A 25,977-nucleotide genomic window follows, 5' to 3' on the forward strand; every position below is an offset into this window, starting at 1 on the left:
GCGGTAAAACCCCGTAAAAGGAGCCCCAAGTGTCAAAATAGATGTCTTCCGGAATATGGTGTGGTTAGGTTCCGTCCTGGTCATTTCAATAAGGTCATTCCAAGTTTTTACGCCTAGAAAGGTGAGCATGGAGTGGAAAACACGTTTCTATTGAGTTTGCTTACTCAGATTGATTTATTCCATTTTCTATGCTGTTCTCCCCAGGGAGCACAGGACAGGTTTACATGAATTTATTCAGGCGCTCAAGCATTTTTCCTTGTCGGTCCCGGTGGGCTCGCAACTGAGGTTGACATAGACACGGGATGGTTTCCCACGGTTATATGTGGAGATAGGGACAAATTCTGTCCCCACGTCATTCTCTAGGGGGTTCCTTTTACGAAGCTGCGCTAGCGGTTTAACACGTGTGACTTTTCATCACGCGCTAACCCCCGCGCTGGCCGAAAAACTACCGCCTGCTCAAGAGAAGGTGGTAACGGCTAGTGTGGCCGGTGGTTTAGCGCGGCTTTGTAAAAGGAGCCCTAAGTCTTACCTCATGTTAAAAAGGCTTACCGTGGGATGTGCGCTGATATCCTGCGGTCAATTTGCCCATGCACACCGTATGCTTCAAAATATTTTTCTTTTTCTTGGGGCATGTTAGGGGGTGGAAAGTGGGTGTGATAGTGATAATCAGTTAGTATATGAGGCGTTGCCACTTTTGCTGCGGTTTTTCGCAAAACGGTCCCCAGAACACATGCAGGGGGTTCATAGTCAGTGGCGCGCAAGACGCCAGTGCGCTGACAATCCAGCGCCGACAATTCGGCGCAAGACAGAAGCGCGCGGGGGAAAAAGTAATTTTTAAAGAGCTCTGACGGTGGGTTTGGGGTGGCAACCCCATTTTATTGGTTAGTGTTCACGCTGCTGTTGGAGGGGGGTTCGGAGGGTTGGAAACCTGTATTATAGAGAAAACGGAACTTTTTCTGATTTTTTTCGGGAAAAGTTCCATTTTCTCTATAATGTGGGGGGTTTCACCCCCCACACCCTCCTGCAACGGCAGCGCGAACACTAACCAATAAAGTGGGGGGGGGGGGGGGTTGCCACCCCAAACCCCCAGTCGGAGCTCTTTAAAAATTATTTTTTCCCCCGCGCGCTTCTGTCTTGCGCCGAATTGTCAGCGCTGGATTGTTGGTGCGCTGGCGTCTGGCACGCGATTATCCCGTCACCCGTGCAGCGTGCCCACAAAAACACTCCTTGATTTTAAATGGTTGCAAAATCAAAACTTATTGGAATATGTTTCTAAATAAGATGACAGGAAATACAAGTCCCAAAAAGCACGCTTAGCAAGATCTTACGCAATCGCTTGCACTTTCACCCTTATAAGCTGCAATTGGTGCAGAAGTTACAACCTTCAGACAGTGCGACGTGACAAAATGACCAGGTGTTGCTCAAGTGGCCCCCGAGATCACCGGACATTATTGTTTGAGACTTTTTCCTTTGGGGGTACGTGAAAGACAGAGTGTACGTACCTCCACTCCTCGCAACTATGGTACTCATCACTGAAGCTTTAAACGCGATCACGCCGGATATGCTTCGGAGAGTCTGGTCCGAGCTTGATTATCGTATCGATATTTGCCGAGTAACAGGTGGGACACACATTGAGTGTATGTAATAAAACTTTATGAGTTGATGAAAGGGGCACGATAAACAGACAGGCAGTGGGCAGGGACATTGACAGACAGCAGCGGCGGCAGCGGTTCATGCTGGTGGGCCAGAAGAGACCAGGAAGCCTGTATGGATGGAGGGTAGGAATGACGGTTTGGGAGCAGGTAATAGGGCACAGGGAAGAGGTGCTGCTGGATAGGGGGGGGGAGATAAAACGAAGGGAGAAGGGCTGCTGCTGGACAGAGAGGAGCAGTGAAGGGGTGCTGCTGAATAGGTATTGATGGACAGGGGGAGCAGGGAAGAGGTACTGCTGGTCAGGGGGGAGGTAAAATAAAGGGAGAAGGACTGCTGCTGGACAGGGGGCGCAGGGAAGGGGTGCTGCTGGACAGGGGGGAGGTAAAAGGAAGGTAGAAGGGCTACTGCTGGACAGGGGGAGCAGGGAAGGGGTAGTGGTGGACAGCCGAGGAAAGAGAGAGAGAGAAAGACAGACAGCGGCCAAGGAGAGAGAGATAAAGAAAGAAAGACAGACACACACTAGATTCTAATTGGACAGATACACTCAGCTTAAGTAACTGGAGGCTATTTTGGATATACAGTCAAATCTTGGTTTGCGAGCATAATTCGTTCCAGAAGCATGCTTGTAATCCAAAGCACTCGTATATCAAAGCGAATTTCCCCATAAGAAATAATGGAAACTCAGACGATTCGTTCCGCAACCCAAAAACTTTAATACAAAATACTATACGCACCTGTATTGCAAGACCTCGCTCATTTAGAACAGTCACTATACTCTTGCAGCGTCAGAGAGAGAAGAAGCATCGGCTCAGTTGTGATGATTTGACGCGTGTATACGGTATGTACTTGTATTGCAAGACTTTGCTTGTATATCAAGTCAAAAATTTAATAAAATGTTTTGCTTGTCTTGCAAAACACTTGCAAACCAAGTTACTTGCAATCCAAGGTTTTACTGTATATATAAATCGGATGTATCTATGTGAATGTATGTGTGTTCTACATAACTCTGAAATGCATGGACAGATTTCAACCAAACTTGGTACACATATGACTTACTATCTGGGGAAAAATGCTGGGGGTGGGAAGGGGGTGACATGTAAAAATGATCAAAAGTGACAGGGGATCACGAGTAGATCGGCGGCCGTTTTAATGCCGCTTTACAGAGCAATGGTCAGACCACACTTGGAGTACTGTGTCCAACACTGGTCTCCATACCTAAAAAAGGATATAACCCTGCTGGAAAGGGTGCAGAGGCGAGCCACGAAGCTAGTAAAAGGTATGGAAAATTTGAATTACAAAGAACGACTCGAAGGACTGGGACTGTTCACCCTCGGGAGGAGGAGACTGCGAGGAGATATGATTGAGACTTATAAAATACTGAATGGATTCAATAAAATTGAGCAAGAAACACCGTTGTTCACATTGTCAAAAGTGACACGGACAAGAGGTCATGGACTGAGGCTGAGGGGCAGCAGGCTCAGGACAAATGTCGGGAAATTCTATTTCACACAGCGAGTGGTGAACGCTTGGAATGCTCTCCCAGAGGAGGTGGTGACGGAGACTACCATTCTGGGTTTCAAGCGTGAGTTGGATGCACACCTCCTTGCAAATCACATTGAGGGATACGGGTAATCAGGGTCTCCATCTGGGAGCACCTGGCTTGGCCTCCGCGTGTGCGGGTCGCCAAAATAGATGGACCTAAAGTCTGATCCGGTGAAGGCGTTTCTAGTTAGTATTGGGGTTCAAGAAGGAATTGGGCAACTTTCTGAAGAAAAGGGAATAGAAGAGTACGGATAGAGGACTACTACACAGGTGATGGACCTCTGGTCTGACCCAGCGGAGGCAATGCTTATGTGCTAACCCATAGTTTTCGGGGTCCCTGATATTAATAATAACTCTCCCAATGCCGATTAAGTCCGAGTTCAGCCCCATAGAGAGGGCCATTCTTACTGCTTAAAATGAAGATGTCCACGAAATAAGCAATCAAATACTTTCCTGTTTTACCAGGCGGAATCACTGAATACAAGTCTATCGATACCGGAAGATTGGAATAAATACATATCCGGGCAACGCCGGGTAATCAGCTCGTATATACACACAGAAAGTTATATCTGCTCCGAGGCAGATGAGCATGTATTCTGCATGTAACGTGTACATCACAGCTTTGCCCCCATGTGCAGACTGCAGAGTACATATAAGGTTTTAGAAAAGCCCCATTTTGGTACATGTAAAAGCCTTCCTAAATTGACCTCTCTGTGTCACGTGCTGTGGTTTTGGAGTTTTAAATAAAGACAACAGAGGTTGACACAGTTCAGCATTTACACCGTGACATGATGCAGAATGGACGGAGCTATTTGAAAACTCTGACTAGCGCTGACAAGGGATCTCGTGTCTTAAAGGATGTCAATTACATTTGGAACTGTTTCTTTCTTGTCTGCTGATGCCTCTGAAATGGAGAACCTTGTGGCTCTGCAAATGGTCCGGGGCCAGCAGTTTTCCAAGTGTTTTAAGGTCACGGAAAAATAATAAAGTTGAGTGTAGGGTAGGATGTAAGCAAAACGCCGTGCCAACGTGTGGCCCTGAAGTCGTCAAAATGAAAAGCAGAAAGTCTCCCACATAATTCGATTATTCACTTCCGTGTTAATCTCATTTAATAAGGGACAAAAATCCTGTTTTGGCGCTGTGTGGAACGTACAATAACGTAGCGTGTTGTAAATTCAAACCCGTTATTGATTGGTTGGTTGGGTCTGTGGGGTTCACTCTTTTCATAGGTTCCAGCACATTCAGAGGGTAATTCTACAACAGTGAACCTTCTTGCCTATATAGAATACAGAGGTAACGATATATAGCACAAAGGCTATAATATAATGGACGCGCTAGCATTTAGCGTAAGCTAAATCGACTAGCATGTCTTAGTATCTATAAAATAAGTGCTATGATGGATTTTTGGCATTAATGTACTTACGTGCTTTATGCTCATATAGAGCAGGATTCACTAAAGTCCCGAAATCTATCCTATTCGTGTCCTATCCGTTTCCGAGTCATTGTAGCCGATCGATTCAGTACAGCTTGTCCATGCAAATGATCCAATCGTAAACACGCCGCTATTAGCGCTGAAACATCGATCGACGCGCGTGCGCACTGTATCCTGGTTGGTTTTGAAGCTCATAACGCATGCGCTAGCTCTTTAGGAATTCACTGCGTAGAAATGGGGCGTGGTTTAAGCGCGGACGTCATTAGCGGGCTCCGAATGCGCCTACCACAAAGCATTGTTGTCGTAAACAAGGCAATAAATAAGGAGGTATTTTTACCAACCGTTCTTTTTTCTGAAGTACTCTTGCTAGCTGTACAAGCTGTTTTTTTAAATTTTGGTTATTTGGAATTGATATTTTAAATGTACAATGCGCAAGGAGAACACAGGGTTAATCCGCAATTTTCTCGCAATGCGCATTACAAATACGAGATTCACTCCCGCGCTCGCTATGCGCATTCCGAAAAAGAAAAAAAAAATTATTTCTAACGCTTATGTCCATGAGGGTTTACATATATTTAAAAGTTTTGATATATTTATGATTTTTGGAGGATTAGATATATATTTTTGTTGGGGTTCTCAACATGCACGCGTCAGTTGCTAGGCAGAAATAGCCGGCGAGGATGTACACGATTGGTCCTCAGCAGTTGTAACTTTTTGGAACGGAAAGGCCAGTCAGTTTGGAGGAAATGGTTTCATGAATTGACGCGTTAAGAAATGTACAAGCATTTTTACTCATTTGCATGCGCTGATCGCATAGGGTGCGGATGAGGTCTGGAGGGTGGTTAGTGAATCGAGCCGGGGTTGGAAATTGAGCGCAAACCCGGCGGTACACGATCGCTTTGCTTTGTGAATCTAGGCCTTTGTGCCTCTTTTTAGAATTAAACCCCTGTCGGGGCATTTTTTGGATTTCTCTCTTTCAAGGGACGATTGTACTATTGGCAGAAAGGAGTTTTTGTCATGTTGACTTTACTTTTGGAAATGCAGCATTGATCATGTATCATAGAAACATAGAAAAAAAAGCGGCAGAAAAGGGCTATAGCCCACCAAGTCTGCCCATTCCAAGTATCCCCTCCCCTGAATTTACTCCCTTGAAGATCCCACGTGAGTATCCCATTTTTTCTTAAAATCCGTCACGCTGCTGGCCGTTATCACCTGGAGTGGGAGTCTGTTCCAATGATCCACCACTCTTTCGGTGAAGAAGTACTTCCTGGAGTCGCCATGAAACTTCCCTCCCCTGATTTTCAGCAGATGCCCTCTGGTGGTTGAGGGTCCCATGAGCCAGAAGATATCATCTTCTGACTCAATGCGTCCCGTGATGTACTTATACGTTTCAATCATATCTCCCCGTTCTCTTCTTTCCTCAAGTGAGTACAGCCGCAATTTCTTTAGTCTTTCTTCATACGTGAGATCCTTGAGCCCCATGACCATCCTGGTGGCCATTCTCTGAACTGACTCGATCCTCAGCACGTCCTTTCGGTAGTGTGGTCTCCAAAACTGAACACAGTACTCTAAGTGAGGCCTCACCATGGCTCTGTACAACGGCATCATAACTTCAGGTCTCCTGCTGACGAAACTTCTGCGGATACACCCCATCATTTGTCTTGCCCTGGAGGAAGCCTTCTCCACGGTTGAACGCCTATGGGGTCTTTTACTAAGGCACACTGAATCGGCTAGCATGCCTTAGAAACGAGGGAGCTAGTGTACTGAACTGAAAATGAAGCGATCGTAGGACCTAAGCTGAGCACACTGTGACCTTGGCAGCTTCGCTCTCTCGGGTATTCCATTTTGGAAGCCATTTTGCCGTTCCCATACCAGAGATGTGTGACCAGGCCATCTGTCCTGGAAATAGCTGCATGTATGTTTTTGAGCTGTTCCTCTATGACAGGGGTAGGGCACTCCGGTCCTCGAGAGCCGTATTCCAGTCGGGTTTTCAGGATTTCCCCAATGAATATGCATTGAAAGCAGTGCATGCAAATAGATCTCATGCAGATTCATTGGGGAAATCCTGAAAACCCGACTGGAATACGGCTCTCGAGGACCGGAGTGCCCTACCCCTGCTCTATGATGTAATTAAACTTCAATTTTTTTAAAAAATCTATTTATACCCTGCCTTTCCCAAGGCGGGTCACAATAGAGTACATACACAAACAGAATCACATGCAGTACAACAAATCGAACATGAATAAAACATCACAGTGATAATGTAAAACCTCCTAAAATTACAAAGAGGCCACCAGCGCCTCGCATCAAAAAACTATAAATCAAGTCCCATATTTCATCTTACAGAAGAGGTGTTTCTTCAACATTTTCTTAAAACTACTCAAACATGTTTGTTGTCGTAAATATCCCGGAAGCTCATTGCGCTCCCGAGGAGCCACACGCGAAAACATGCTAGCTCTAGACACGGCTAGCCGCAGCTGTTTCGCTGTCGAAATACGTGGGTCCTCGTGATTTACCGAGCGCAACATGTGCTGTGGTTTATATGGCAGAAGGCTCTCCAACAAATGTTTTGGTGCCTTATTGTGTATACAAAGATGCACCATGACCAGTAATTTATAAAGGATTCGATGTTCTAATTTTAACCAATACAAAGATATAGAATAGAATAGAAATAGACGGCAGATAAGGGCCACGGCCCATCCAGTCTGCCCACCCTAATGTCCCTCCCCTACTTTTGCCCTGTGAGTAGATCCCATGTGCCGATCCCATTTGGCCTTAAAATCAGGCACGCTGCTGGCCTCAATCACCTGCAGTGGAAGACTATTCCAGCGATCAACCACTCTTTCAGTGAAAAAGAATTTCCTGGTGTCACCTCGTAGTTTCCCGCCCCTGATTTTCCACGGATGCCCTCTTGTTGTCGTGGGACCCTTGAAAAAGAAGATATCTTCCTCCGCCTCGATGCAGCCCGTAAGATACTTGAACGTCTCGATCATGTCCCCCCCTCTCTCTGCGCTCCTCGAGCGAGTATAGCTGTAATTTGTCAAGCCGTTTTTCGTATGGAAGATCCTTGAGTCCCGAGACCATCCGGGTGGCCATTCTGTCACAGGATCCCTCTTTCTTAATTGAAACAGAGTTTGAACAATCGTGTCCTGGGCTACCTGCTGATGCAGGTATATCCAGAAGCACCAAATTGCAATAGTCTAAGCATGATAATACCACACTCTGCAAGACAGTCCTAAACAGATTCCGCATATCCTACAATTCCATGCGGATTACAAATTATTCAGGTACTCGAACATTATTCCCGGCGGGCACCCACGCTATCTAATGTGCCTGGGCCAATGGAGATTAAGTGACTTGCCCAGGGTCACAAGGAGCAGTTCGGGATTCGAACCCACAACCTCAGGGTGCCAAGGCTGTAGCTCTAACCACAGCAGGGATTTTTTTTTTTAAAAAAAAGGTTTCCTAAAAGAAAAGTCCATAAGCCATTCTTAAGATAGACCTGGGAAAATCTGCTGCTTATTTCTAGGATAAGCAGCATAAAATCTGTTTTACTTTTTTTGGAATTTTGCCAGATACTTGTGACCTGGATGGGCCACTATTGGAAACAAGATCGTTGGCTTGATGGACCTTCATTCTGTCCCTCGATGGCAAGGTTTATGTTTTGGTGGTTTTTGGGATCCCACTTTGATCAATGTTGTTGTGTAAATCCATATTATTTGTTCAGGATGTGATTCCATCTGATGCGAGCACCGAAATGACAAACCGCTGATTGCGGCAACCTACCAGCACCTCATGAAAAGTGACATTGGCATGCTTGCAATGTTTGTGTGCAATCAAGTTTTTTTCTTTGTTTCATTTTGACTGGAATCGGATTTCATTTCCTGTAGTGAGGTACCTGAGTCAGGTGTGAGGATGAAGGAGGACTGGCCGAGGACTCCCGGCAGCACATTGGAAAATAAAGTCTGTGCCACAAATCAGAAAACAGGTCAGAGACTCATTTCCTAAGGGATGGGAGCATTAATTAGTCACAAAATTACAACATTACGTCAAGGTTTAACCTTGTTAGTCCAGTTTGACATGCAAAACAGGATGGGTTTGCAGGTGATTAATGGTGTGAATTTAGATAGGGCAGCCGATGAAGTTTCCTTGTGGAGAATAATTCAGTGTTCTTAAACAAGTTTGTTCTGGGCACATCATGAGAAGAAAACGTCTCGTATTTAAGCTAGGGTATAATCTTGATGGTCTGGTTAACAGCTAATGTGTTCCTTAATATTTGCATTATGCCAGTGGCAGGACTGATTCTAGACGGATGCAGAACCTGGGAGGAATTTGCATCCAAAACTGACTTGGGGGAGGGGGGGGGGGCTGGGTGTTCAGGTTCTCATCGAAACCATCTGCCACTGTACCTGAAGTCTCTGCTGCCACCGCAAAGGCTGCTGTAACTCCTGGCCTGGTGGTGCTTCCTCAGAAGCAGAAAGTGACGATGGCGGTGAGCGCACAGGTCCCTCCGAAAAGATGGAGCCTGGGAGAGTTCTTCTGATCCTTCATTCCAAGGATGGTCCTGGCTACAGAGAACTTCCTTCTGATGCTCATGAGGTCTAATTTACACTTCTCCCTCCGTATTCACGGTTTCGATTATTCACGGTTTATAGCTTGCTGGCTCCTCGCCCCAAATTACACCAGCTTGCATAGAGAAATCGCCGATTCCAAGCGTTTACCGAGAAAATCGCCGATTCCCAGCACTTTCTTCACCGTGTTTTGCCCTCTCCTTCAGGAACAGACCAAGTCTCCCACCGTGTTATTCGCGGTTTCGCCATATTCATGATGGTTTTTAATAGAAAACAGCGAATAACATATGAAAAAGTTATTTGCGGTTCTGTTAATCCCCTATCACAGGGAATACGGAGAGAGAAGTGTATAGGCCTTGGGAACCACAACTCAGTCGGGTTTTTGAGATTTTCCACCTGCATGAGATCTAGTTGCATACAATGGAAGCAGGACATGCAAATCAATCTGATACATACTCATTGTGGAACTCTTGAAACCCCGACTGGGCTGTGGCTCTCGAGGACCGCGCTTGCCCACCCCTCGACTAATATGTACAGACAATACATCAAGGTGCTCTTGGAAGTTCTTTTTAACCAGGCCAGTGGCACCCAAGATAATTGAACTGTTTCCATGTTAGACCGGTCTGGTTATACCAGCTCAGCTGCCTCTTGTACTAGTGATGCGCTGGTTGGGGAAAAATAGAGAGTGACCTGCTTCCTGCCCTTCACCTTAGGTCTGCAAGAGTCCCTTTTCTCTACTGTAAATTCCTGTCTGGTTCACATTTTCCCACTCACTGGAAAAAAGAGAAAGGGCAGGCAGCAAACCCGAGACTTGACCCCCAGGCCACCTGTGCTTTTTTTTTCTCTGGTGGATTTGTGTTTTGGTATTTATTACACACCGAGGCGCAGGCTGGCTGGGCTGTGGGAGGGGGGAAGCCATTGCCGCGTATGAACATGAGGACGGAGGCCGACGGAGAAATCGCCGCAGGGTCCTACTGTGCATATGGAGACACGGATCACGAAGCACGGCCACACAGAGTTTCAACTGCGCGTACACGCTAAGGGTTTTATTATAGCGGATACATTTATTTTTACTTTAATGTAAGTACTTGACCGACACTGAGAACCAGGGCTGGGATCTGGCACCACCAAGGGAATTTTTCCTCAATTTTCTATTTCCGCACAATATACTTTAGTCTTGTTACTGCAGATAGTCTTTTGAAAGGCACCTTCTAGAACCTTGCGACCATGGGCCTAAATGTGGCCGCATAGAGGATAATTCTATAACAGTGAACCTACATATGGATGCCCTTCTATAAAAGAAAGTTGGCACCTACTTTCCTTTATTAAACACTAGCATGACAAGTGAAATACATGCCTACAATTTAGGTGGGAGCACTTATGCCAGCCAGATAGCTGGAATAAGTTTATAGTAAGTTACACGTGTGAGAGTTTCACCCATGTATGCACCTACCTGTAAAATACACAGAATAGAAGATACTGTATATAGTTACTGAAGAGCACGTAAATGGAATTTTAGCTTTATGCAACTCGTATGTGAATATACTCTCTGCCATTAATATAATCTTTTACCCATATATGTGGAGGGGCATAATCAAAATAAAAATGTAAGTCCGATTTGGATGGATGGCGCTAGACGACCAAAATCTGCAGTAGTAAAATGTCCAGTGTCGAAAAATACATCTAAAATACTTTTTTTTCCGAAAATCGTTTTATCTGGACGTTCACGCCAGTATGTCTATCTTTATACCACATTTTCAACCAAAAATTCATCTAAGTCCCAAATGCCTAGAACAAGACCATTTGGACGTGAGAGGGGCCAGACTGGCAACGGAGCAGTGGGGCACCTTACAGGGCACTGCTGTGAACGTCACAAAGAGGGTGCCACATAAACAACTACCTTATAGGTTATGGCTAGCGACCTGATCTGTGTGGGTAGTCGGTTCCATAGCTGAGGTAGGAAATGGCTGTAGGATCTTTTGTACGCCATACTCATTGGGAGGGATCTCCCTGTGGGAACGCCGAGTCTTTGTTCTGCTTTGGAGCGGAGGGGGCGGTTAGGGGTGTATAGGCGTAGCTTGGATGCTAGGTAGGCTGTGGGTTTAAAAAAATTCTTAAAACTACATTATTTTTAGAAGCATTTCAATGAAGCTGAAACATTGAATGCTGGTTTTAAGATGAACTGTACTGGGAAGATCTATTTAAGATGCGATTATTCACCCAAGATGTTTGTAAAAGTCATGTTATTATTGTAATGCCGCCTAGATATAGGTGGTTGATAAATTTTTTAAATAAATGAATATTGTGTTTAACAAAAGCAAAGAAATGGGTTTTGGTTCTTTCTGTGCCCTGATATTTTCTATATTGGTGGATCCTCCATGATTTAATGGAATACAGTATACGCTTGTATATGGTCAGCTCTATAATACAATACTTGTACTGTACAGTGCAAGAACTTGTTTATTTTAGATCAATCTATACTTGCGAATAAGGAGGGAATGTTTATTATTTGCGAATTAACAGTGTTCACGAGGGCTATGCCCCAAGCCCTGCGAATATGAAAGGAAAAAGCTGTTCATGACTTTTTGGTATGCACAAGGGGGCTGCGCCCCCAACCCTCACGAACATTGCCCACTCCTGTTCCCGGATGACTCCCTAGGGGTCGCCACTGTGCAATGACCAGCACAACAGAGGAGTTGTGAGGATAAGATGTCAATAATTCAGCCACGGGTGTAAAATTCAAGATACACTTTATTGATTGTAGCACTGCGAAGTCTTGACACTATTTTGGCGGTCTGTGCCTTTGTCAAGAGACTCAAAGGCTAATTACTCTTATCGCATGACTAGAGCTTTCAGAACTTTTCGGGGAGTGGCCAAGATGGCGGCGCTAAGCTAGACACGTCGAGAATGCTCTCGTTCGTGGGGAAATTTTTCCTTTCAGTTATGCCGCATACAAAAAGAAAGGGCAGCGTTAGGGTACCTACCTTCTCAACACCCGCGGCTGGCCACACGCAGCGAACGATTGAGCAATGTCTAGCAACACTTGCTCAGAGAACGGGTGAGTTTAGCCCTGCTACGGGAGAGATTCAGGGGCGATCGATCCTGTTGGGGACGGAGATCTTGCTTTCACCTGCACCGGATGTCCCTCCTCCCTGTCCGGCTGACGATGCTGCCTTGGAAGCGGCGAACACAGTGGCTGGAGATGCATCTGAGGTTCCTGCGGAGGAAGGATCCATGGCAGATGAGCTTCTTCCGATGTTTACCAGCTCTGGGGAGTTATTCCCCGACAGAGAGGACACTTTGGTAGCCATCCTGAAGACGCTCCAGAGAGTGGATATTGCGACCAGGAAGACTTCAGAGGAGGTAAAAGCCTTGGGGATGAAGTTGGATAATTTTATTTAAAAAAATCTGAACAAACCAATATTGAAACTAAGAATACTTTAACTAAAATACAAAATGAAGTACAATCTTTGCAAACTTATAAGACTACTGCAATAAAAGATAGTGTTTTGCTACACCGGAGAATAGAGAATATAGCAAATTTCAACCGATGGTTAAACGTGAGGATTTTGAATTTTCCTAAAACTCTGGGTATTTCTTCATATGAAATGTTTTAAAAATATCCAGTGGAAATTTTGTCCTATTCCGCCATTGAATAAAATTTACTACCTTCCATTGCCCAAAAAGTCTACCCAAGAGCTTATGGAAGGAGAGAAGATATAGGTCCTTCAGATGGACTTGAACAATATATTTGCAATCCTAGAAGAATCTATTTTCGAGGTGGCGGCGAGAACTACACTACTGATTTCCTTTGTTTTTCAACAGGACCTGGACTCATTGATGAAGTTATATTTTAGGTTTTCAAAATCTTTGTTCTATGGGAAAAGAGTATGGGCATATATGGATGTTACGAAGATCACCCAGGAGACAAGGAAACAGTTTTTGCCTTTGAGGCAGGAAAGAATAGCTTTGGGAGCCTCCTTCTTCTTAGCATACCCTTGTAAGTGCATTATAAATATGCACAACTTAAATATGTATTTTTTTCTCCCTGATCAGTTAAAATCCTTCCTGGAGCTGAAAAAGATGGCTTGAAGTTGACCGAGTGTTAAAAGCGATAGCAAGTAAAGTGTAGCGTTATAGTCTTTTTTTTGGAATATTTTTCTTTTTATAAGCCTCAAGTTGTGGGTTTTGTTTTTTTTTGCTTAACCTCCCCCCCCCCCCTGTATTTGTGGTCCAAGGAGGGATAATTAATTATACCACTTTTTATTTTGCTTGTATTAGTATCAAATTCGTATTGTATTGCTTGACAAGAAGTTTATTTTTCTTGTAAAATTGTTGGAAACTATAAAGAATTTTTTTTTTTTTTTTTTTTTAAAGAGCTTTCAACAAGCAAATAGAGCAGCAACTGGTGTCTAAAGCAAAGCTGAGGGTCATGATTATGACTATGACCTCCATTTTGGAGGCTCCTTTGTCTTTGTCGTTACAACCTCTTCTTTTGTCTCAGCAGAATAGTTTCCTTTTTTTCAAAGATTTGTCCCGTGTCCCCATCCAGGTTGAAGCAGTTGAGCCCAGTCCTGAGGCTACTGTCAGCCTAGCTTTGCTAGCAGCCAGCATTTTCAGTTGGCCGAACCAACATCAGCAAAGGCCTATGGGACATTATATCAGTCTGACTCTGGAATGTTGATGCAGATAGACCCTAAGTTCTCCTGCACAGAATTCACATACATTAAGCATCCAGCCAGACTGGATTGTTTATCAAGAAGATAGGCTGTTTGAATGGGACAAAGAAACCAGAGACTAATCCCATCTACCAGGCCTGCAAGTATATTCCTAGAGCTTTTATCACAAGGATAGATTTGTTGTAAAACTTCCTATCTCTTTCTCTTTTTTGCAAATTTTAAATATTTATCGGGATAGAAAAAGATGATACAAAACATTAAACAATTAGCCAAACCAAAACCAATTAACCAAACTAATTAGCCAAACCAAAAGTACAGTAACACTATTTCCACATGTACCGCAACCTGATCCAGTGAATTCCCTCATCCCCTGCCCCCCTCCTAAGTAACTCCCCCCCTTTAACCCCAAAACAGTCATGTTCAACACAATATGTACACACAGCGAGAAAACATTGCCAATTCTATGCAACCCAATGCACAATGTCATCATCATTAGTCCACAGCATTACGAGTTCTCCACTTGTGATAAGGATCCCATACCTTACAAAAGGCAGTTGGCCATTCTGGATAGCTGTTAATGTAGACATCTGGTAGATATAATCCATTTCAGAATGTACCATGTCCAATGTTGGCGTGCCCATCTGTTTCTCGAGTAGTTTATTTTATGAGCACACAGAGGGAGAAATGGAAACACATTCGTTATTGCCAAATCACGTCTTCTAAGCCAAAGTCACTTCCTGTTACTTCCCCGGCCAATCCTTGCCCGTGCTTAGGAATGACTTGTATGCAATATGGAAACACCATTGAGCGTCCCGCTAAAAAAAAATACAAAAAAATTGCAGGTGTTACACGTCATGTCACGTTTTAGTTCAGTTGTTGAAGGAACGTATTTGGGATCGAGTTCTTTGCAGACTGCTAGACGGTGTTGTGCAGAGTCTTAAAACAGGGACTGCAAAGAAAATAGAAATGTGATCTTTCATAGTTTTTTTTTGTGGGAAGAGCTCAAGTGCTCCTCAGGGAAAACAGACCCTGCTCTTTAAAGATTGGTGATGTTCAGGATGTCCCCCCCCCCCTCCTGGACTGCCAAGCTAGAAGCAGCGTGATGCCCCTTTCATGGCCCCACAGCCACGGAACTCTTGTGGTTTCTAGTCTGATTGCTTCCTGAGCCCTGTGCCAGGCCGGAAAACACAGGAAGTGATAGAAAAGTGGAAATGAGTTAAGCTGTCTCGCAGCTATGCGCTAGAGCTGGAGAGAGGCGGATCAGCGATGTCGGAAGAGCACGTTAGCCATAATCAACAGAATAAATAAATAATTTTCATGGCTTAATATGGTCCTCAAGTGCTTTCTGTCCAGACCCATCAACTTCTGGTGCAGGGACTGTGTTTTACTAAACTAAACTAAACTAAACCTTAGGTTTGTATACCGCGCCATCTCCGCAAGCGTAGAGCTCGGCACGGTTTACAGAATTAGGATAGAAAGGAACTCCAGAGAAAGAAGGGTAACAGGAAAGGAACTAAGAGGGTAGAGAGGGGTCAAGGTACCAGAGAGCGGGAGGTGTTAGATTTTTGAAAAGAGCCAAGTTTTCAGGTGTTTGCGGAAGAGTTGGAGGGAGTTTGATGCTGCAGTTATAGTTCGACCTGAAAGGCGTAACTTACCTGCAGTTACAACTCTGAATGCTTACTGGGCAGACTGGTTGAGCCATTTTGGCATTATCTGCCGTTATCTACATTGTCTACGCTGGCCATCGTGGTGGCTCTGTTGCATCTTCAATTAAGTCTAGGGGCTCCTTTTACTAAGGTGCGTTATGGCCTTAACGCGCGGAATAGCACGCGCCAAATTGCCCCGCGCGCTAGACCTTAACGCCAGCATTGAACTGGCATTATGCTAGAAGTGTACTGCGCGGTAATTTCATGCATGCGCTAAAAACGCTAGGTCTGAGGTTTGGTATACTGTGCATACAACTTCTATATCATGTATTGTCAATCTCTGTCGTATATATTTTTTGGGGGGAGCGTCTTGTTCATTTTTTTTTTACTACAATTGTAAACCATTGTGATATCTTAGGATCATTTGGCAGTATGACAAAATGCTCTAAATAAATAAATAATAAGAGTAGCAGCAGTGATATGGGAAAGGAAACTTTATTGAGCTGAGGATCATGGGAACTCTTCTAATTTCCCTAAATTACCCCAGGCGGGCAGAACTCCCTGGCTTCATTCACACTCGAGTCATCCCTTTCAGAATTCCCCATTTACACAGTTGTGGAACCTTGTATCAAACGAAAAAAGTGCAAACTCCCTCAAACATTTCTTTCTTCGTCCCAAATTGGAATGCAAATTCCAAGACATAACTGCATATAAAACACCTATTTCTGGTTCTGTATTTCTTTGAGATATTTTAAAAAATCATTTGTGTATAGATGACCTCAGTTAGAATAATATAATATATAATAATAATATAACAGTTTAATTAGCAAATTGTAACTCTATCCTTCCCCCCCTTTCTCTCCCCCCTTCTACACATAAGTTCATGTCATCCTTTTTCTTCTTCTCTACCCACTATTATAAGTTCTTGTAAACCGTGTTGAGCTCCATACTCATGGAGATGATGCGGTATATAAACTTAAGGTTTAGATTAGATTAGATTATACCGCAGGACCGTGAAGTTCTATGCGGTTTACAATAATTAAAATAGAATAGAGATGCTTAGATAAGTAGAAATCACCCGGTGACTGAGTCTGTGCATTCTTTGGCCAGGATTAAAGAATGACATGGGGACAAATTTTTCCCTGTCATTTTCCCGTCCCATACCAGTGAGTTCTTTTCCTGTCCCTTTCCCGTTCCTGCAAGCTCCGTCTTCATCTGCACAAGCCTCAAACCCTTTAAAATCCTAAGTAGCAACATTCTAGAGCTCAGATTGTGATGTCATAATGCCTCATTCCACCAATGCCTAAGCTCCGTCCTCATCTGCACAAGCCTCAGACACTTTAAATTCATATAAGTAGCAACATTCTAGAGCTCAGATTGTGATGTCATAATGCCTCATTCCACCAATGCCTAAGCTCCGTCCTCACCTGCACAAGCCTCAAACACTTTAAAATCATAAGTAGCAACATTGTAGAGCTCAAATTGTGACGTCATAATGCCTCATTCCACCAATGCCTAAGCTCCGTCCTCGACTGCACAAGCCTCAAATGCTTTAAAATCATAAGTGTTCAGCTTACAGGAATGGGGCAGAGACAAAACTCACGAGGACGGGATGGGGAAATTGAGTTCCGACGGGGACAAATCTGTCCCAGTGTCGTCCTCTAGTCAGGATAAAGACATTATATGAAAATATCTGAATAGGAATATTTTGGTAACTGTTGAATACAAGGAAGAATGAACAGGTTCATCTAAACCAGGGGTGTCCAACCTTGGTCAACGAGGGTTGCAACTTAGTCGGGGGTTTCAGGATTTCCCCAATGAATATGCATGAGATCTATTTGCATGCACTGCCTTCATTGTAGGCAAATAGATCTCATGCATATTCATTGGCAAAATAAAGTCATCTGGGCAAGGGCTGATGCTGGACACCCCTGGTCTAAACACTGATTACACTTCTCATACCTAGTGCAGGAATGTTAATTGGGTCAAAACACGCTACATCACTAACTAATGAAGATAAGGGTAGGTTGTACTTTTACCGGAAAAAAAAGGCCAGAAGTCATGGTTTAACTGCAGGGGGCGGAGCTTTAATTAAGAGACTAGGAAGAATGTTCTAACTATGAAGATGGCGTTAACCACTGGGGAAAAGATGGTAGAATCTGTGTCATTGATGGTTCTTAAGAGCAGGTCAAACATTTAACTGTCTGATGGTTTAGACCAGTGGTTCCCAACCCTGTCCTGGAGGACCACTAGGCCAGTCGGGTTTTCAGGCTAGCCCTAATGAATATGCATGAGAGAGTTTTGCATATAATGGAAGTGACAGGTATGCAAATCTGCTCCATGCATATTCATTAGGGCTATCCTGAAAACCCGATTGGCCTGGTGGTCCTCCAAGACAGGGTTGGAAACACTGGTTTAGACTAGAGAGTTGCATGGGGACAGAAATCCCACCCATCCCCACCCGTCCCCGTCAGGATCCTCTCCGTCCCCACCCATCCCCGCAAGGAATTACCTCCATCCCCGAGCGTCCCCATAAAAAGCAGCAATTACTTCTGACCGGATCATCAATTCCACAGTTTCTTTTGTGTTTGCGCTGCTGTTTTCCTTGTGGAATCTCTTTGGTGGAACCCTTTTTTTTTTTTTGTTTTCTGTTCAGGTAATTAACTTATAAACCCCCTCTTTTACTATGACTGACGTGTCCATTATATTATATGGACGAACCCTGCTTCCAAAGCCTTCCATCCCCGTGGGAGTCCCGTTGGCTAGAGGGGGGTCCCCATGTGAGTTCCATGGGCCAGAGGGAGATCCCCGTGGGAGTCCCATGGGTTAGGGGGGGATTCCCACGGTTCCCGTTCCTGTGCAGACCTCTAGTTTAGACCCATTGAATCTTCATTACTAAATCACCTGAGCTCCCATCCAGTTTTTCAATGCTTCTAGAAGGGTTTTTTCATTCACTCCATAATCTATGAAAACACAGTTTAAAAATAAAGTACTCATTCTTAGGTAAATACTTAGAAACATAGAAACATAGAAAGATGACGGCAGAAAAGGGCTACAGCCCATCAAGTCTGCCCACTCTACTGACCCACCCAATTTAGTCTGTGTGCTACTGACCCAATTCTTTAACTTGATCTTCGTAGTGATCCTACGTAGGTGTCCCATTTATTCTTAAAGTCAGGTACGCTGGTGGCCTCAACCACCTGCACCGGAAGCTTGTTCCAGCGATCTATCACTCTTTCCGTGAAGAAGTACTTCCTGGTGTCGCCATTAAATTTCCCTCCTCTGAGTTTGAGTGGATGTCCTCTTGTGGCCGAGGGTCCTTTGGGAAAGAAAATGTCATCTTCCACCTCGACACGTCCTGTGATGTACTTAAATGTCTCAATCATGTCCCCCCTCTCCCTACGTTCCTCAAGAGTGTAGAGCTGCAGTTTGTGCAGTCTCTCTTCGTACGAGAGACCCTTGAGCCCCGAGATCGTCCTAGTGGCCATCCGCTGAACCGACTCGACTCTGAGCACGTCTTTATGGTAATGTGGCCTCCAGAATTGCACACAGTATTCCAGATGAGGTCTCACCATGGCTCTGTATAGTGGCATTATGACTACAGGTTTCCGGCTGACGAAACTTCTTTTGATACAACCCATCATCTGCCTTGCCTTGGATGAGGCCTTCTCCACTTGTTTGGCAGCCTTCATATCTGCACTGATGATTACTCCTAAATCTCGTTCTACTGAAGTCCTAGCCAATGTTTCTCCATTCAAGGTGTAAGTTCTGCATGGATTACCGCTACCAAGGTGCATGACCTTACATTTCTTAGCGTTGAAGCCCAGCTGCCAGGTCGAGGACCAGCATTCCAATGTAAGCAGGTCCTGCGCCATACTGTCTTGCAAGTTGCTTTCACTTACTATATTGCATAGTTTGGCGTCGTCGGCGAATAATGTTACTTTACCTTGAAGCCCTCGAGTCAAGTCCCCTATGAATATGTTAAAAAGGAGTGGACCCAGGACCGAGCCCTGCGGCACTCCGCTGGTCACCTCCGAAGTCTCAGAGAGGGTGCCGTTGACCACCACCCTCTGACGTCTGCAACTCAGCCAATCGTTGACCCATGTAGTCAGTGTCTCGCCTAACCCCATCGATTTCATTTTGCTTATCAGCCTGCGATGTGGGACGCTATCAAAAGCCTTACTGAAGTCTAAGTACACGACGTCCAGAGACTCTCCCGAGTCTAGCTTTCCTGTTACCCAGTCAAAGAAGCTTATGAGATTGGATTGGCAGGACCTACCCTTGGTAAAACCATGTTGACTGGGATCCCTTAGGTTCCCCTCATCCAAGATCGTGTCTAATTCACGTTTAAGTAGTGTTTCCATGAGTTTACACACTATTGATGTGAGACTGGTTCTCATATTGTATAAGGTGGTCATATCTTGGATAATATTCTTGGGTAGTTCTAGTGTAGAACTCTGGGAAAACATCTGCACTTTATTCTGGACGTCTGATCACCATAAGTGTCCTAGGTAGAGAGAGAACGAGAGGGCACTCTCTAAAATTGAAAGGGGATAGATTCCGTACGAACATAAGGAAGTTCTTCTTCACTCAGAGAGTGGTAGAAAACTGGAACGCTCTTCCGGAGTCTGTCATAGGGGAAAACACCCTCCAGGGACTCAAGACAAAGTTAGACAAGTACCTGCTGAACCAGAACGTACGCAGGCAGGGCTAGTCTCAGTTAGGGCGCTGGTCTTTGACCAGAGGGCCGCCGCGTGAGCGGACTGCTGGGCACGATGGACCACGGGTCTGACCGAAGAGCGGCAATTCTTATGTTCTTATGAGAGCTCTTTGGGGTTAACTCAGAAAGTAAAATTCAGAATTTTTATCAAAAGGGCAAAAAGAAAGTTTGAGCCAGACCATTGAAGGATAATTATTATTTTTTAATTTCATTTGAAAATATGTTTTAGTATGTTTAATTTAGTTATTTAGATTTTATGTATTTATTTTTTGTATATGTTTTTTTCTCTATATTTTTTTATGATTTAGCTTTGACGCCCAAGGCAGGCCAGTGGGCCGAAACCCGAATTGTGTAGAGCAGTGGTCTCAAACACGAGGCCCGGGGGCCTTATGCGGCCCACCAGGTACTATCTTGAGGCCCTCGGTATTATAAAGAATGATTCTTTATAATACCGATTATAATTATAATAATAATATTAAAGATTGAACTAGGCCAGTTACTGGGCAGACTTGTACGGTCTGCGTCTATGTATGGCCGTTTGGAGGAGGATGGGCAGGGGAGGGCTTCAATGGCTGGGAGGGTGTAGATGGGCTGGAGTAAGTCTTAACAGAGATTTCGGCAGTTGGAACCCAAGCACAGTACCGGGTAAAGCTTTGGATTCTCGCCCAGAAATAGCTAAGAAGAAAAAAAAAAAAAAAAATTTAAATTGAATCAGATTGGGCAGACTGGATGGACCATTCGGGTCTTTATCTGCCGTCATCTACTATGTTACTATGTTACTATGTAAATTTGTGCCTTAAGTGTCCAATGGTCGCGTTCTGGAACATTGCCCACCTCACTGCTGTAACCTCACGCAAGCGCTTTCCTGCGACTGTACGCGATGGTCCTCTTCACTGCACCTCACAATTGCGTACAGAGGTTACAGCAGTGAGGCGGGCAACGTTCCAGAACGTAAGGCAACCATCGGAGGCGGTGCAGCTTGTGCGTGTGTCCGGTGCTGGAGGAGGTGAGAGCTGAAGGCGGATGCGGACGCGACCACCTGAAACTTAAGGGACAAGTTTTCCATAAAGAATCATTCTTTATAATACCCAGGGCCTCAAAATAGTTGGTCCAAAATCTTGTCTCTTGCAGATACTTTTTCACTTTCTGCATGTTGCACTGCTTTCAGCTGTGTATAGCTGAAATTATCAGAAGCAATTTCATATAATCCACATTTTGGATTTGTAGGTACTTACCTCATGCAAAGTTGTCATTTCTTTAATAAGACATTAACTATTTTTTTCTGCGGCCCTCCAAGTACCTACAAATCCAAAATGTGGCCCTGCAAAGGATTTGAGTTTGAGATCGCTGGTATAGAGGCATAGAAGTACAATTAAAATGAACTATATCAGCACCTAATGTGTGGTCATTTGCTGCATTATTGATTTTTGGTACTTCTTCCATGGAGGACTTTTGTTCTTTTCCTCTTTATGACATAACATAGTAACAGATAGCAGATAAAAGACCAGCAAGGTCCATAGAGGTTCCCATTCTATAGAGGAGAGTAGGCCACTACTTTCATTTATACAAGCATAACAGGTGAAGTTCGTGCCAGAACTTGCCAGAGAGATAGTGTAAGTGCTTGTGCCTTAATTCATAGAGTCCCACCCAAGCTTTGTCCATCTCTGCCTATATATATGTCCATCTGTTAGATCTGTGTATTTATCAGAATAGTGTTAGGCAGAATTTTGGCCATTCTGTAAATATGTTCACAAGGGGCCGCTGAAAAGTTCTCAGGGCATCCAAGAAGAAAATGATGTGGAGCCATGAAACTTACGAAGTTATTCCACACTTTTCTTGGCACTTTTCGTTTCAATGATATGAAATGAAATGAAAAACGTCAAAAGTGTGGAATAAGTTATAAGTTTCATGGCTCCACACTTTCTCTTCTTGGTTGGGCTGAGAACTTTTCAGTGGCCCCTCCTATTGTGATGTCTTAATGCCTCATTCAACCAGTGCCTAAGAGCCAACTTCATCGGTGATGTCACAAACACTTGGCTTCCCTATACTTGTGTCCATTTTCTAGATGCATTTGCCTCATTGAAACGAAAAGTGTGGAATAACTTGTACGTTTCATGGCTCCACATCGCTCTCTTCTTGGCTGGGCTGAAAATGTTTCAGGAGCTCCTCCTATTGTGATGTCATAATGCCTCATTCCACCAGTGCCTAAGAGCCAACTTCATTGGTGATGTCACAAAGGCTTGGCTTCCCTATACTTGTACCCATCTACTAGATGCATTTGCCTCATTGAAACAAAAAGTGTGGAATAAGTTGTAAGTTTCATGGCTCCACATCGCTCTCTTCTTGGCTGGGCTGAAAATGTTTCAGAAGCTCCTCCTATTGTGATGTCATAATGCCTCATTCCACCAGTGCCTAAGAGCCAACTTCATTGGTGATGTCACAAAGGCTTGGCTTCCCTATACTTGTGCCCATCTACTAGATGCATTTGCCTCATTGAAATGAAAAGTGTGGAATAACTTGTGTTTCATGGCTCCACATCATTCTCTTCTTGGTTGGGCTGAGAACTTTTCAGTGGCCCCTCCTATTGTGATGTCATAATGCCTCATTCCACCAGTGCCTAAGAGCCAACTTCATCGGTGATGTCACAAAGGCTTGGCTTCCCTATACTTGTGCCCATCTACTAGATGCATTTGCCTCATTGAAATGAAAAGTGTGGAATAACTTGTGTTTCATGGCTCCACATCATTCTCTTCTTGGTTGGGCTGAGAACTTTTTAGTGGCCCCTCCTATTGTGATGTCATAATGCCTCATTCCACCAGTGCCTAAGAGCCAACTTCATCGGTGATGTCACAAAGGCTTGGTTTCCCTATACTTGTGCCCATCTACTAGATGCATTTGCCTCATTGAAACAAAAAGTGTGGAATAACTTGTGTTTCATGGCTCCACATCATTCTCTTCTTGGTTGGGCTGAGAACTTTTCAGTGGCCCCTCCTATTGTGATGTCATAATGCCTCATTCCACCAGTGCCTAAGAGCCAACTTCATCGGTGATGTCACAAAGGCTTGGCTTCCCTATACTTGTGCCCATCTACTAGATGCATTTGCCTCATTGAAATGAAAAGTGTGGAATAACTTGTGTTTCATGGCTCCACATCATTCTCTTCTTGGTTGGGCTGAGAACTTTTTAGTGGCCCCTCCTATTGTGATGTCATAATGCCTCATTCCACCAGTGCCTAAGAGCCAACTTCATCGGTGATGTCACAAAGGCTTGGTTTCCCTATACTTGTGCCCATCTACTAGATGCATTTGCCTCATTGAAATGAAAAGTGTGGAATAACTTGTAAGTTTCATGGCTCCACATCGTTCTCGTCTTGGTTGGGCTGAGAACTTTTCAGCACCCATCGTATATACCATTATTTTAATTATTTATGTGGGTATTCAGCATATGAATATTGGTGTCCATTTTTTTTTTTTTTTTTTTAGAACTGTGCGTTCGCTTGTTCACCCTGAAATTTCCAGTAATACAATTTATGTTGTTCTGTCTGAAAATACAGTGTAAGCTTTGGACAACTAAGGTGGTGGAACTGAGAAAGTAGTTACGGTAATATATATCTATTCTTGGTGTCTCCCTTGCTTTTCTCCCCCTCCTATCTAGCCTGGCCATCACAATGACAGTTCTCTAGCTCAAGGGCATGGGGTTTCTCTCTTTTAGCACACAGCCCGACCTCCATCCATGCATATTGTTGAGGCCCCATGTTATGGGTAGGAGGTGGTCTGAAATTAATTTGCACGGCACACCAGTGACATTCTCCTGAAGACTTGGCTTCAGTTCCAAATCAACGTATTATTAGATCACAGTTATTTAAGAGGGCCATGTCTAGATGTCTAGATTTGTTTGAACTATTGAAGGCAGAGAGAAACAGAGGACAGCTATTCGAGAATCAAATCACTTAAACGCCAAAGAAAATATGACTGACATTCAGGTCATAAATGCTCCATGGTAGCCTGCCACTGGATCTAGTTGAGGTATTTTCCACAGAGGTCTTAATTTCAACAGGTACTAAAGTCATTGACCAGTGTAGGACATTGAGAAAATGACAGAAATCAATGGGTAAATGCTGATATTCTGCTTAAAACAAATAACATATACTACCTGTTTTCCCCCGAAAATAAGACGGTGTCTTATATTAATTTGGGGTCCAAAAAACACACTAGAATGTCTTATTTTTTTCATGTACAACAATCATCCCTCCATTCTTCTCCTCTATCCCCAGTTCTTCCTCTTTCCTTCCCTCCCCCCTCCATTTGCAGGATCATTCCTCCCCTCTCACCTATCCCCTTGTGCAGCAGAACCCCACTGACCCTCCCACCCTGAGATTGAAATACCTCCGCTCGAGGCCTCCTAAAGCAGCAGGGGTGGGGGTTGCTGAATCGACAAGTCTGATTTTTTTTCAGCAAATCAGGTAGCACCAGTGTCAGGGATGGAGTTGGGGAATGTCGGGGACATTAGGGGCGGGGGCTTCGGGGATCGATCTTAACTAGGGCTTATTTTTTGGGGTAGGGCTTATATCAGGGGCATCTTTAAAAAATCACGCAAGGGCTTATTTTCGGGGGAACAGGGCATGTAACCGTGTCTGTCCTAGAATTGTGAGTTAATTGCGATGCCACACACAGTTCTGTTCTCGCGTTTCGTTTGCTTTAGTTTGTGCATCCTGACTTCTGTTCTGATGCCCGACCGTACAAACGAGCTGAACAGCAGAAGTGAAAAGATCCGAGTTGGTATCTTCTGCCAGAAATCGGAGAGGCATTATTTATGAAGCTTCAGATTGTTTCCTTCTGTCTGAATCCAAAACCTGATTTCAGGGCTGTTTTCTGTCTTGCTAAACCCTTTGACGCATAAGGGGTGGGTGAAGAAAAGGGGGAGGGGAGGAAAACTGAAGCTCGGAGAGATTGTGTTGAGTTATGGAATATTTTACAGCTGTTTCACTGGGACAGTGTCTGAAGGGGGATTTTTGTTTTTAGCACCCCCCACCCACCCACATATATCTCAACTGTGAGATGACTCTGTTTGACGCATAGGCCTGAGAAAGTAAACTTTCTAAACATACACTGTTAACAGCCATAGGAATGGAAGTTGGATGTCCTTATGCAGCATCCAAATCTGAACAGACTTTTATTCCTTGTGTAACCTCTTGAGTTAAACAGTGTGGTAGCTGTATTAGCCCACTTTTAAAGGTAATAGATAGAAATATGTATTACCTTTGCAACCTCTGTTATTAAAAGTACAAAAAAACGCCAGGTCTTCTGCTTCTATGTTTCTATAAGGGTGGTAGATGCATGGAACAATCTCCCAGAAGAGGTGGTGGAGACAGAGACTGCGTCTGAATTCGAAAGGGCCTGGGATAGACACATGAGATCTCTTGGCGAGAGAAAGAGATAAAGGTTACTGCGGATGGGCAGACTAGATGGGCCATTTGGCCTTTATCTGCCATCATGTTTCTATAACCATAAAGCTCTATGACCTCACAATGCAGGTATAAAGAGCCTTAGCCAATAGGAGGAAGAGGAGATGCAAATGTTAAGAGCCTTAGCCAATAGGGAGAGGAGATGCAAATGTTAAGAGCCTTAGCCAATAGGGAGAGGAGATAGTGGATGCTGCAGATGGGCAGACTGGATGGGCCATTTGGCCTTTATCTGCCATCCTGTTTCTATGTTTCTATAGCCATAACGCTCTA

General features: G+C 44.2%; 1 protein-coding gene across 4 annotated transcripts in view; it reads left to right on the forward strand.

The window, feature by feature from the left end:
• Nucleotides 1–25,977, forward strand: part of TEAD3 (TEA domain transcription factor 3) — a 168,411-nt gene that overhangs the window by 15,395 nt on the left and 127,039 nt on the right. Inside the window, exon 1 of one of the 4 annotated variants that reach the window (XM_033918925.1) lies at nt 8,522–8,615. The exons of the other annotated variants lie outside the window; for them this stretch is intronic. Within the exon in view, the coding sequence (XP_033774816.1) occupies nt 8,543–8,615 (73 nt within the window). The 5' untranslated portion in view covers nt 8,522–8,542. Of the gene's footprint in view, nt 1–8,521; nt 8,616–25,977 lie in introns of those variants that run through there. 4 annotated transcript variants of the gene reach the window in all.

The sequence above is a fragment of the Geotrypetes seraphini genome, chromosome 13 (assembly GCF_902459505.1).
Source record: "Geotrypetes seraphini chromosome 13, aGeoSer1.1, whole genome shotgun sequence".
NCBI classification, from domain to species: Eukaryota; Metazoa; Chordata; class Amphibia; order Gymnophiona; family Dermophiidae; genus Geotrypetes; species Geotrypetes seraphini.